This window comes from Leptosomus discolor, chromosome 24 (assembly GCF_034619465.1).
Source record: "Leptosomus discolor isolate bLepDis1 chromosome 24, bLepDis1.hap2, whole genome shotgun sequence".
Lineage (NCBI taxonomy): Eukaryota > Metazoa > Chordata > Aves > Leptosomiformes > Leptosomidae > Leptosomus > Leptosomus discolor.
The window spans coordinates 5,265,353-5,278,796 of NC_141414.1; the positions used below are offsets into that span (position 1 = coordinate 5,265,353).

Genomic DNA, 13,444 nt, shown 5'->3' on the forward strand with positions numbered 1-13,444 from the left:
GGAGGCAAAGCGGAGAGTGAGTAGGGTAAAAAAACCCTCTTGGATTTTGATTTAGGACTGATTGTTATGAATTTTCTTGATAGTTCTGAAATGTCTGTAGATTTTGATTATCAGTAATAATCAGTGTTGTGGGCAAGTTCATTGAATTTAAATGCTTTTCCCTCTAGCGTCGACCTTACCATTCCTAGCTCTTCACCCCAAACTATGGTTGCAGTTTTCTGTTTAACAGCTAAATGACATGCCACACCTTCTTGCTCATGAGAACATGGGTTTCCAGCTTGTATTTCCCAGGATGAAGATAACTGCTTTTAGTTTTAAAAAGCAATTTTGTCACAACTTTGCTGAAGATGTTATTTTTTTCCTTGCAATACAGCTTTCTCCTTATTGAGTTCTTGCTTTGGAATCAAGTTTCATTCTCCCTCTAGGTCATTTCTGTGACACCATTAATTTCAACCCATTCAAAATGGATACTCCCCCATGTTTTGTTTTGAAACTCTGCTAATTTTTAGCATATGCTTATAAAGGTTCAGTTTTGGAGGAACAATTGTGATCTTGTAGTTTAGCTTACTGTGTAACAGGGTGCCCAGGACCTCTCCCAGGATCCCTGCACAGAGATTGATGGAGAGTCTTGGCTGGCTGTCTCTTAGAAAGAGGTGATACTTGCCACCATAGTTAAAAATACCCACTTCATTATCAGTTTCATTCAACTTCGACTTTTTTCTGTCTTAGTCTAGGGGATTGATGCCAGATACCTCTTCCTTCACTGATTTTGACAAAAAAACCCCACTCAGTCTTTTGCCTGGTAAAATGGCTGTATAATACTCTCTAATCTTCAACAAGGCTTGAAGTAACCCAAGGCCAGGGTATGACGACCATTAGTCTACTAAGGCCAATGGCAACCTTCCTTGCATAGCTGTTCACATCCCTGCGTTGAAAAGGGAGGACCAGCAGATGCATTTGGATGGAAGTCGAACTGCAGCATTTGGTGCCTGGCTGTGAGTTGTCTGGGCTGCCTACACATTGCGTGGAGAGTCCTGTATCAAAAAGAGATCATCCATCCATCCATCTTGCATGCTGGGAATCTGAGGGATGGAATTGAGGCTTTACAGGACCTCCATCTGCTCAGAGTGAACTTATCTTCCCAGTTAATGCCAATCACAGACAGATGTCTGCTTCTAACTGGAGATTTACACTTGAGTGTCAGTGGCAGTACTCGCTAGCTCTGTGTTTTTATCCAACCTAATGCAACCAGGAACTGCAACCCAAGATGTTCCCCCATCTGCAGGGAACTTTAATCCATAGCAGCAGAGACAGCTCTGCATTCAAGGTCTCCTTTTAACTTCTAAGCACAGGAGAAGCAACAGATGCCCAGGCTTTTGGAAAATGTAGGCGTTTTTGAAATCGAAATACAGATTTACTCTCCACCTCCAAGCATAGCATCAAATTATTTTAGCAGAGCCCTTGATTCTATGTTTGCAGGCTGGTGAAGGAGGCTCCACAGAGCACTGGGCAAAAGCAGGTTGTATGGAAAAACAGTTGCCACAGTTTCTACACAGGCCATTGTGTGCTCTGGGAAAATTAGAACTGGGAAGCAGAGCAGCACCCTTCATTGCACAGAAAGTCATCCAACGTGCTCTGTGCTCCTCAGGGATCTTCTGTTCATGAAGAAGAGAAGCTAAGTTGCATGAAGAGTAGAAGCTGAGGCTGCTTTTACACGGGAATGTCATTGCTCAGTAGAGGGTTCCTCAGAGTTTGCTCTCAGTCCAGCTCAGTGTTTTTGTCATTAATACAAAAACTGCCCAGATCCTTTTTCCATGGGAAAGCATTCCTCTTCTTCCACTTTGGAAACGTACCCCTGCAGTGTGTCTGCTGCAGATCTGCTGTGTGTCTGCTGCACGTCTGCTGTGTCTGTCTGCACATGTGCTGCACTTCTGCTCTGTGTCTGCTGTGTGTTTGCTGGATGTGCTCTGCCCGTCGTCAGCCTGACTGCTGCGCGTACGCTGGGTGTCTGCTGGGTGTCTGCTGGGTGTCTGCTGGGTGTCTGCTGGGTGTCTGCTGGGTGTCTGCTGGGTGTCTGCTGGGTGTTTTCTGCACACGTTCTAGGTATGCTTCATCTTTGTTGCATGTCTCCTATCTACTGTGCATCTGCTGCAGTCACGCTGAGGGTGGAACACTCATGTATGCCTGAGTAACTGACTCAGGGTGTTCTGGGATCCACTACCCTCTCTCAGCCAGAAAAGGAATCTGCTGCTCTAAAGCACTGCAAGTTCTTACCGAAGTCCAGACTGGAATCTGGTAGGTGGGCCTTACAGAGTGCCTCTGAGGTTGGCTGTTGTGCCCAGGGTGCACGGCCATCCCAGCACCCTTCACCTTCCTGCTGCAGGAACTCGAGAATGGCAACCAGAGGAAGAGAATCTTCGAAAAATCCCCACCGCTCCGGCAGAATTTCTAGGCAGAAACAAAGGCAGGTTCAGGAAAATGGACTAATGACACTCCTACCGTAACAGAGACCTCAAGATTTGAGGAAGGACAAGCAAGACAAGTTCTGCAGTAAGCACTTGTGACATGGGGGGGAAGTAGAAACATCCACAGTTAAAGCAGTTTCCGCACAGGCAAAGGTCGAGATGCTTTTTTAAAGGAATGGAGGGGCCTTATGCATGGTCCTTGCTGGTGGCAGAATAACAGGCAAATAAAAAGAGACTGTTCCCTGGAAAATGAAATTAATTTGCTAATCTAGCTGAAGATCAGGGAATGAATCAAGAAAATTTCAGAATTAAACAAATAAACAAGCAATCAAACAAATCAACCCATTGCTTTTGGAGTTTTTAAAAATCAGATGTTGTTTTTGCTCCAGTTTGCCAAATCCGTATGTTTGCTCCCACGCACTGTATAGCTGGGGCTATTTCTGTGGGTAGCTGTGATACGCTGATCGTTGTGGAGGTGTATTGCACAGTGCAATGAATTACAGTGAACATGGGATCAGGATGGTTGAGGTTGGAGGGGGCCTCTGGTGATCCTCTGCCTTGCTCAAGCAGGGCCACTTACAGCTGGCTGCCCAGGACAATGTCCAGGCAGCTTTTGACTATCTCCAAGGATGGAGATTTTGCAAACTCTCTGGGCAACCTCTTCCAGTGCTCGGTCACCCACACAGTGAAAAAGTGTTTCCCGATGTTCAGGTGGAACCTCCTGTGTTTCAGAATCAGCCCAAACTGCATAGCAGAAAATGCCAAATCGGATTCATTCACATAATCCCACCCTGCCTATGCAGTGACAATGAGAGTTACTATCACTAGCCCCAGCTGATCTGCTGAAGTGGTTGATGTAAGACTTAATTAGTAAAAATTAGAATGAGGATGCAGAAATTTTGGACAACAGATCCTGACAAACTAATATGTTATTTTTCTTCTCTTACCAAATAGAAAATTAAGGGGTGATGTAGCAACCTGCATAGGTCTTCTGGGTGAAGAGACTTGGTTAACAAATGGTTCTTCAATCCAGCAAGCAAAGATATAACAAGAACCAATGGCTGAAAGGAGAAGCTAGGTAGACTCAAACCCTGAAATAAAGTTTTTATGGTTTTACCAGTGAGGATTGTTACTCACTAGAAAACCTCCAAAGTGTATGCTCTTTGGCTGCTGATTTTAGTTCAAATTCTCATGCTTTTCTGAAAGATGTGTTCCCTCAGCACACCTCCAGGAGGAGGTTGGAGGGTTGCTAGCCAGGGTCCAGCCTAGGTCTAAACTCTCCATCTAAACTTGCCTCTCTACTGCCTTCCCCGATCTGTCTGATCCTGTATTAGAGCCCCAGAATTTCTGCAAGGGGCTGTGTTCTTATGACTCCACACTTGACAATATCACAAGAGTATGAATGTTACACAGGTTTGTGGTTTTCATGTTTTCTTTTGGGAATTTTTCTTGGGCAGTCTGTTAGTTCATGTACGGATGTGTAGCACTGCGCAACACGGTGTAATTGCCATGCTGAGGTATGTGCTCGGGCTGGGTTTCCTGCTGTCTTTGCTATGTGACGTTGTTTAAACCATCCGACAAACAGAAGAAGTCAAAACTATGGGCAAACTGTCTGATGGACAAGTGGGAGTGCGCAGGGGTTTGTTAATTGCAAGTCAGAAAGGAGGAGCAGGACTTCGTCCACCTTCTGCATCGACAGCACTGCTAAGCTGTGTTCACAAACCTCCTCCTGTTCGGGTTATCAAGACATTCACTTGCCTGTGATCTCTAGGGTTGTCTGGTATCTGGGTGTCTCTCATCTCCCATGGAAATGCAGGTCTCCGACTGGCTGTGTCTAACCTTGGGGGTATGGTCCCGTGCCGTGGCTTCATGTCGGGATAGACCTGGCTGTGCCTCAGTTCCTCACTCCTCCATATAGTCCTAAGAGGGTCGGTGTGAGATCAGAGCCCCAAAGCGTTCTGCACAGGGAGATCAGAAGTCAGCTGTTAAAATAACGTATGGTGGCTCCTTTTGTGGGAATTAAACAGGGCTTGTTCAAGCTCACAGTGAGGGAATGGAGTTTGGCAGAGAAATGTCACACAAGGAGCTATTCAACTGCTCTCCTACAGCGATGACACATGCTGAATTTATCCAATGGCACTACACAGAAACAGAGGAAAAAAATTGTTTTTAATTTTCAGACCCAATGTCTGTGGCTCGAGGTTCCACTCCTACTGCTGCCCCGGCTGGAAAACGCTGCCCGGAGGGAACCAGTGCATTGTCCGTGAGTATCCATTTTCCTGTTAAGGGCACCAGGGGAGCTAAGTGCCGCGTGGGCAGGAATGCAGACCTCGCACTTCAGCAGATGGCACAACAGTTCATAATCCACTGGGACCGCAGCAGCGGTTGCTGGGAGTTCTCATCTCTGCTCGTCTTGATTAAAGCAGGGTGGTGGCAGTTGGTCCCGTTTAGTGCGTGGCCTTTTATCGTCCGCCCAGTTGTCACTGTGTTCCTTGTGGCTTGACAGTTTGTGTGCCTGCATTAGAAGATTAGCCTCAAAGGAAAGCTAGAGGTGACTCCTGAGAAAGTTATTTTGGAGCTGCTTGTTTAGATGAAATAATTTAGGCAGTTGCTGGAAAAAAAGCTGGATGCTGCCATTGCAAAAATGATGTCATGAGACAGCGTCTACAAGCGGGAATGTGCATCTTTCTTTGAGGGGCCATCCAAAGCAGGATGCTGATAAATCACACCTCTGTTTTGGCAGGTGGCTTTCCTATTTGGAGTAGAGCATTAGTGGACTCCCAAGTGCTGATATACACCAATAAAAACCATTAAGGGGCTGATGTTTTGCACATCTGTAGGTTAAAGGCATGAGCTGCAGGGAGATGGAGGAGCCTGCTTTTTGGAGGACGCTCCCATGGGAAGTGAAAGTCAGCTTAGGAGTAAATAAATGAGGTTCTTGTTGGAGACAATAGGTGTAATTGTACCTGCGTTTGGTCAGACTTTATACCGAAACACAGTAAACCCATGGCACCCTGGAGATATGAACCATAACCTGGACATACAAAATAGCAGAGAGCATTATAGGATGCTTGTATCTCCCAGTATTTCAGCTTTCCTGATAAATCTTCTGCATTAGAACAAGCTTGGAATTGTACGTGAACACCCCGTTTCAAAACTTCCTAAAAATCATTGGCAGTGGGAGGTTTCAAGTTGAGGAAAACAATAGGCTCCTCTAGTGGGATCTCCCACATAGTACAGGTCACATATTTCAGAAGTAATTCCACCTTCAGGGTTGAAATCTCAGTCATCTTGGAGAGAAATGCCTTGTGTTTCCTAATATAGAGCTGTCTGGGACCTCAAATGTACAAAACGGAGCCCAGAGCTGCAAGTACTCTCCTCTCACAGGACATGGGGTCTGTTGTATTAGGAGTGATGGGGCCAGTTGACGTGTCCTTGCACACAGTCAGTAACCAGTCCCAGAGTATGGCATTTTGCTCACTCAAAAAAGAAGGGCAATAACGAGGCATGATGTCTCAAGAGTTAAATGCAAATCCGACTTCACCCCAGGTGATGGTAAGACATGGAGTTCTGTGCCCTCTCCTTTCCCCATGAGAAGGCAGAGGCAAACTCACAAAATCCTCCTCCCCATCCCTCGGACAGCAGATGCCCCACCGAGGATACAAGGCTGGAGTTTGATGCTGACTGCAGCGAAGGGTTAAGGAACTCACAGCCAAATAGCTGCTCAGTGGCATGCGGGGTTAGCGACATTCAGGGTTGTCTGCTGACTTTTCTCATAACTGTAAAACATGCCATCTGGGCTGGAGGTCCTCGGGGGACTGTGTGTTGTAATTGTATTTATAAAGCACACAGAGATGAGATATTTTCATGGGGCTCTAATAAAATCTGTGCTTACACAGGTGGAACAATACTGCCAGCTATGCTCTTGGCTCCCATGGCACAGGAAGGGGAAGAGATTAGCAGGGGTCCCAGGCAAGAAAGGATGGGGATTGATATGAAGGTATCCTGCTGATTCATCTCTGGCTGATTCAGGCTCAGCCCCTCATTCAGCAGGAGATGCATCTCCGTAACAGCCAGTTTCCTCAATGCCAGACCATGGACTGCAAAATGCTGCATGGAAACACAAAAATTGTAAGGAAAAGAACATCCTGGCTCAGTGTGAATGTCACTTGTCTCTGCTGAGAAACATTTTAGCAGGCAAAAGTACTGAAATATGTCTTCCCTGTCCTCTGCTGGCTGAAAAAGCAATGTGGTAGCAGGACCAGCCACAGTCTGTGATAAGAGGAAGATGTCTGCAGGAACTCCCTGTGAACAAGTGGGTCCTTCCCACTGTTGCTTTGCCCACAGTCTTCAAGAGGTGCCCCAGCTTCCTGCTCAGGTTGTTATTCTTACAAGAGATGAATTCACACCCGTTTTGGCAGACAAAACCCACATCTGCGAGCAAGTCCACAGACTAGCACGTTGTGCTGATCACTGTGTCCTTCTTTTCCTCCAGCAATTTGCAGGAATTCTTGTGGTGATGGATTTTGTTCGCGGCCAAACATGTGTACGTGCTCCAATGGACAACTTTCTCCCAACTGCGGCTCAGCTGGAGGTAAGACAGCATTGCTGGTGATGCTCCTCCGTCCGGAGTAGTTATGTGCTCCTTAAAAATTTTCCAGTCACAATGAAAGGAAATGTCTCTCTGCACATCTCTGAAATATTTTGTGTTTTGGCAGCCAGGTTCTAATCTGAATTGGGCAGTAGTCACAAAATCTTTAATTTCTTGTGGCGCTTTTAGTAAGGGTCCTTGCTGCCCCTGATAGCTGGAGAAAACTGGCCACCTGCTTGCAATTTCTGCTACTTCAGTATGAGAAATCCTAGAGGAGGCAGCTCAGAAACCATATTTCACAGCGGCAAATAGCAACACTGCTGACAAAGAGCCCATCCACCCCTGGCTGTTCTTTGAAGTGGAATTAAATCTGCCACTGTTAACCAAAGAAATATTTTTTTTCCAATGGAAAATGATGAAGTTTTTCTTAGGCTGTGATTTGGGTGTCAGGGAGAATTGCCCAGCATTTTTAGCAAACTGCGGTGACACGATGAAGTTACACACTGGCAGACCTGGGAATGCAGACACTGCTCTGCCACTTTTTCTGCTTTATTCTCCCATCTCAGATCTTCAGGACAAAACCCTGAAATGTTCTGGGAAGAGAACTGGATGGCTTAGGTTTGTGAAAAACAAACTATGGAGGACTCAGCAGAGTGACAGGCCCATACCCAGAAAGCAATTCCTGTATCCCTCTGGTAATTCCTGCAGGACATATTCAAGACCAGATCCTGCTTGCAACCACTCTGTTACCCTGCAGCACATGGCTCTGCACAGAAAACACTCCTGCCTGAGTCTTAATCCTGATGGCTAATGGTCTTGTGTACTTTCTGGAAGGGAATTATTGCTCCTCTGTGTCTCCTTTTCCACTGAGTTGTATTACTGGAAAGGACCTGGGAATTATGGTACACAGCAGGCTGGATATGAGTCAACAGTTGTGTAACAGAGGTCGATGGCCACAAATTGCTGCTTGGGATCTTCAGGCATTAAGAGAATTTTCTTCCACTGCAGGGTGGTGCCGTGCTGGGACAGGTAGCCGGAGCTGTGGGGGCTTGCCCTCCTTGGGGGTTTGAAGACTGACAAAGTCACAGTCAGCCTGATCTGTGGGGAGGCTGGATGGAGGCGTCCAGCCAGCCCTTCCACCCACACTGCTGTGAGAGACCCACCGGGGTCAACGCAGGCTGTGCACGAGCCGAGAGGTCTCCCCGAAAGGGCTTCAGTTGCTTCTGAAGCCAGTAGGAGTGTGTGAATGGCGGCACTCCTGGTCTCCAAACATGGGCAATGATCCCGGTGACCATTTGCACCTGACTATATCAGCAGTCCACCCATCCATGATGGCACTACTCAAACACACCAGCCAAAAAAACCCCAAACCTGCAAGCAAAGGAACAGAGCTGTGCCGCAGTGCTGTTTTAAGAAGGCTGATTTTGCTGGGTAAAATGCAGAAATTAATGGGATTTTCTGGAGTCTTTCAAGGTCTCAGATGGCCATTGCTAAAGACAACCCAGAAATTTATTTTCCATTATTGCCCATCTGTAGGCAAGCTATTGTTAATAAAGTGACTCGCAGGCATCTGATTGAAGGCCAGAGAACTAGCCCCCCCAAACCTCAAAACCACATTCAGGGTGTGACTCGAGGAAGGAAATTCCCAGAATCTGATTCTAAAGTGCCACGTTGTGCTACAGCCCTGCAGATGTCCCCAGCAAGTGCTCCCGCACCAGAGCCTGCGTGTGTGCACTGTTCTGCGGGACCTTCCCTGTGCTTTGCTGAGAGGAAGGTGCTGGAAACACAAAGGTTTCTGGAGTGAGGGTCCATATGTTAACAATCATGGAGGAATGCAAGGAATGCTGTAAGCAGTATATACATTTGGGCACAGAACTGGCATTCCCCCGAGCCTGGGGTGGATTTCAGCATGTGCTCGAGGGGGGGTAGGTTCCTCTGCAGGGGCTTCATCAAATCTGGCATTCATTGTGGGGATGTTTGGATCTGCATTTATCATGAATGCTTCAGGGAGGTAAAGCAGACAAATTGTGCATTCCAGAGGCAATAAAAGCCACTCTGCCTCTCTCTGTCATAACAAAAAGCTTGGTTTCCTTCTTCGGGGAGTAAAGATATTTTAGGAGTAATTTACAAGTGACTGTTTAGATAGTAGTAGTCAGTAAGCAGAGAAAACCTGCCTGCAAACTCCACTACTGATAGCCGGCAGAGCAGCTGCAGCCACTGATCCTTTAAAATAAATTGTAGAACTAATCCAATCCGATCATGGGAAAAGTTCAGTAGGGCGAGCTGTCATTCTCTTTTTCCTAGAACTTTGTGCTACCCTAGAAAATCCTGACAAAGTGTAACAGGCCTTTAAATTCTTGGTTGAGAGATGTTCTTCTGCACTCCAAATCTGCATGGGGTTCCAACAGTGCCAGACCTGGAGATAAGTCAGATGGTGATAGGACTTCAGAGCTTTTGGGGTCATGGCAGAAGTAAGAAATGGGAGCTGCTCTGTGCAGGTCCAGGAACAGTCTTTGCCAATTAACTGGAAAGTTTCTGGATGAGCATCAGGGCTCTTCTTACGTCCAGATCCTGAACTCTCACAATTTCCCAGCTTCTCTAAACCTTGCCTCTTGCTGAATGCACGGAACACGAGGCTCAGGATGCTGCGTAGGGAAAAGCTCTGACAGATGGACAGCTCTGACAGACAGACACTTCCTAGCTACCTCTGTCTCTGGGCAGCCCTCCCAGATTTGCTGTGTGTAATTGCTTTCCCAGGCCTGATTAATTGTAGTGAGGGGTGTAGGGGAAGCATGCGCTGGAGACAGTGCCTTTTCCCAGAGAGACTGGTCTCATGTCTGACAATCTGGGCAACGCTTTGAAGCCTCAGGCTCAGTTTCCTTAATGATTAAGCTTTAATCTAAATTTGGCCTGATCTGTGGCCATAGGAAGGATAGCAGACATCATGACTAATTCAAACCACAGTAGCGGTGCATGGATTAAATGTACAGCACGTGTGCCGAGCGTTTTGAATGCAAAGCTCTGAGACTTCCCACCCCACTCCTCCTTCCTTTCAGGCTTCCTATGGACAAGGTGTCAACCATATAATTATCCCTGTTGGACACTTCTGAGTCCTGCTACCTTTTGGGCAGACGTTTCAGCTGCACTGGCCCCAGCTCTTCCCTGCTTAGAACTGGTGTCGCGCGCACAGAGGAGGCACAAGCCGTAGCTGAGCATCCACTCACATATGCGCTCTCTAGCCCCACCTTCTTCAAGCTGCCAAGTCACGGCCCCTCCTATCCCTGGCAGACATGAACTGTGGTGTACATGCTGAAAACCAGTTTTCACATAACTTGCTGTAACCTCGGGCACTTGCGATTTGAGTTGTCACATCTTACAAAGGAAGAATGCATTGTTTCAGGCATTTCAGTGAAGAACGAAAGCCGTTTGACCTGTATTTGTGAGTCAGTGTTTAGCAGTAAACCTCCCCTTTTGGGCTCTTCTACTTTAATACCACATTCCTTAAACATTGAATAGTGATGAAACAGTTAAAGCCCACACTGGCTTTGTGTCTACATCAGTGTAAAACTTCCCAACTCTTATTTATTGCTATTGTTTTCCTACAGTGCATTAGTCACATTCAGTGTGTCATAATCTAGTGTGAAAGTTGAACTGTAACATGGAAAGAATAGATGATACGTGCTTTTCTTTTCAGATTTCTTAAAACACTCCTCACCAATAAGGCCACGTAATAATTGTAAAAGGAAGAGAAATATCTTAAAAGTTAATGAGTTTCCTCCACCAAAGAAATTCTGTCCCCCCCAGACATCTCATAGGTCTTTTAATATGAAGGCATTTTAAAGATTAGACAGCCCAGAACGTGAATTTGAATCTTAGATTCTGCACTGAGACAAGAAAGTTTTGAACATCCATTACACGTGAGGTGTTCACCTCCCGTCACCGACAAGTTGTGGCATCGTCGTATAATATTTCCCTGCTCTTCTCCGCAGTCCAAACGTGCAGTGTGAGATGCATGAATGGTGGGAGCTGCAATGAGGAGTCCTGCCTCTGCCAGAAAGGCTATACGGGAACGTACTGTGGGCAGCGTAAGTACCGGCAGCGCCTGCTGCATCCCCGGTGGGCTGAAGGGCGAGGCTGGATTCACGCAGCCTCGTGGCTGCGCACACGGATGTGCTCTCTGGTGTCATCGCTGTAGTCTCCTCTTCACTGGAATCTCAGCCCACTCTTCTTGGGGGATATAGTTTTGTACCTATGCACAGAGGTATTAGATATAATTGAACTGTAAATATATATACAAATATATATCTATATTAGATATAATTTCTCTGCAGTTTTAGATAAACAGCATATTCTCTGGGAATAGGCTTTTTGTGGGAAACCTTCATTTTAGCTCAGGTGAAGTCTTCTTTCAATTAGAAGAAAAACAAAAAAAAAGCCAAACCAACCAACATTTTTTGATTATAAATTATGCCTGGTTATGTTTGGGCGGGGGTGTGTTTCAATTTTTAGTTCTGTTTATTTGACAACACTGACTTTGCGTCAAATATAGTCATTGAAAGAAATTTTTCAGTGTTTTCTGACTTGGTTTTCTATCTTGTCGAAGCACCTATACCTTTCATGGGGAGAAATCTAATTTTCCCCACTACTTTCCCATGAAAGATATTTGGCAATTTTAAATCATTGCTCATGCACATTGTGGAAGTGACAATCAAACAACTTGAGTGCCATCTTTAAGAAGTGTCTAGTAGGCAAGTATGCACAGCAGTTTTGAAAGAATCTCTGATCAGATGGAACTTTCCAGGCAAATTTCAAATCTCTGTATCAATGTGAGGATCTCTGAAGTTCTCAGTGATGTCTATGAGAATTTTTTTAAATATCGGCAAAACACGATATTTCCCTTAAACTTATCCTCAGCCATGACAGATTCATTTTTTGCTGAAACTTTCCAAAAAGTTCAACTGAAGGCAGACACACCATATGGAAAATTTCATTCTGAACAGCTAAAGCTTGGGAAAATTATAAGTAACAGCAACCCAGGGCTTATAATGGAACGCGCTAGGCAACCTTAATTATGTGCTGCTACCAGCTCCACCTATAATATTCTCAGTAGAGTTTTCATAACGGTTCAGATATTGGCAAGACATCACTGACAGGGTGGGGAACAATGGAGAGTCCCACTGGCAGCATCCCAGCAGAGCAGATTTCAGCTTCCTCGGCTCTGAGATGGGTGTAGCCTTTGAAAGCTATGAATTGCAGCGGTACCTGGCCTCTCTGCAGCTCGGAGCTTGGCACTAGACCAGTGAGGGCCACACTGAGGTATCGTACAAGACTGCTGTGGACCTCGCCTTTTGTGAGATTATATTCTTCTCATCTTCGGTGCGCTGGTGGTGTTGGGCACTGAGTAGCTCCGAGAGTGAAGGTCTGTATAGGAACTTCAGGAAGTGTCCTGACAGTGCTCCTCTCACTCATCATTGCAGCTGCAGCGATTTTAGTGGACCAACGGCATCTGTCACAACCAGCAATTGCTCATGTCCTGTGCAGAGGTGTTCCTACCTCCTGTTCGATCAGCTTAGCCTCAGCCCAGGACCTAATCGGCAACTCACTGCTTTGGCTTCAGTCCTACACCGTTGGCTGTGCATTTTCAGCTAAGGGTAGCAGGTCTAGTTTTAAGTCAATGAATACTTGTGTGCTGATCAGACTGGCGGTTCTTTGCTTTGCATACGTGGGATAAAATGGCCGGCTGGGCTCCTCTCCTCACGTTTCAATGTTGTCATGCGTTAAACATTTGCATTTATGCAGTTTCTCATTTGTATCAGTTCATCTTGACCTTGACGTTTAAATCCCAATGCTGACCTGAATGAACTGAGATTCCAGAGCACAGGAAATCCTCTCGAGTGAAATAAGAGTTTATAGCCTTTTTATAAATGGGTTCATTCATAAACAGGAAGTAATTTTCCAGGAAAAAAAAAAAAATCAGACATTTCTCTGTATGTTCACTGCATGGAGGAGACTCCTGACGGGTGAACAACACGAAGTAGGTGATATCCAAGTCCTGCCAGCACCACGCGCCTCACACTGTGGTTTCACTAAGAGCAGAAATCACTGATTTCTCTCTCTATTTCAAAATAGCTGTCTGCGAAAACGGCTGTCAGAATGGAGGTCGATGCATTGGGCCAAACCGTTGTGCTTGTGTCTATGGATTCACCGGTCCCCAGTGTGAGAGAGGTAAGGAACACGTTTTCATGATATTATCACTGACAGAGCATAGGATCGGGAGTTGTATAGTTAAGTCTGTGTATTAAAGATACGCAATTTAATGTGAATTTCTGCTCAATTCCTCTGCCTGATGTAATGACTTGTAATGACAACCTCGTGCCCAAAGCTCTCC

The 13,444-nt window shown here is 45.9% G+C and overlaps 1 protein-coding gene across 1 annotated transcript in view; it reads left to right on the forward strand.

Annotated features, from left to right (window-relative positions):
- The window catches only part of LOC104342693 (fibrillin-2), a 105,533-nt gene that overhangs the window by 12,369 nt on the left and 79,720 nt on the right, over positions 1-13,444 (forward strand). The window contains exons 2-5 of the mRNA XM_086477608.1: positions 4,646-4,728; positions 6,961-7,059; positions 11,046-11,141; positions 13,186-13,281. Coding sequence (XP_086333734.1) covers positions 4,646-4,728; positions 6,961-7,059; positions 11,046-11,141; positions 13,186-13,281 — 374 coding nt within the window. The remainder of the gene's footprint in view (positions 1-4,645; positions 4,729-6,960; positions 7,060-11,045; positions 11,142-13,185; positions 13,282-13,444) is intronic.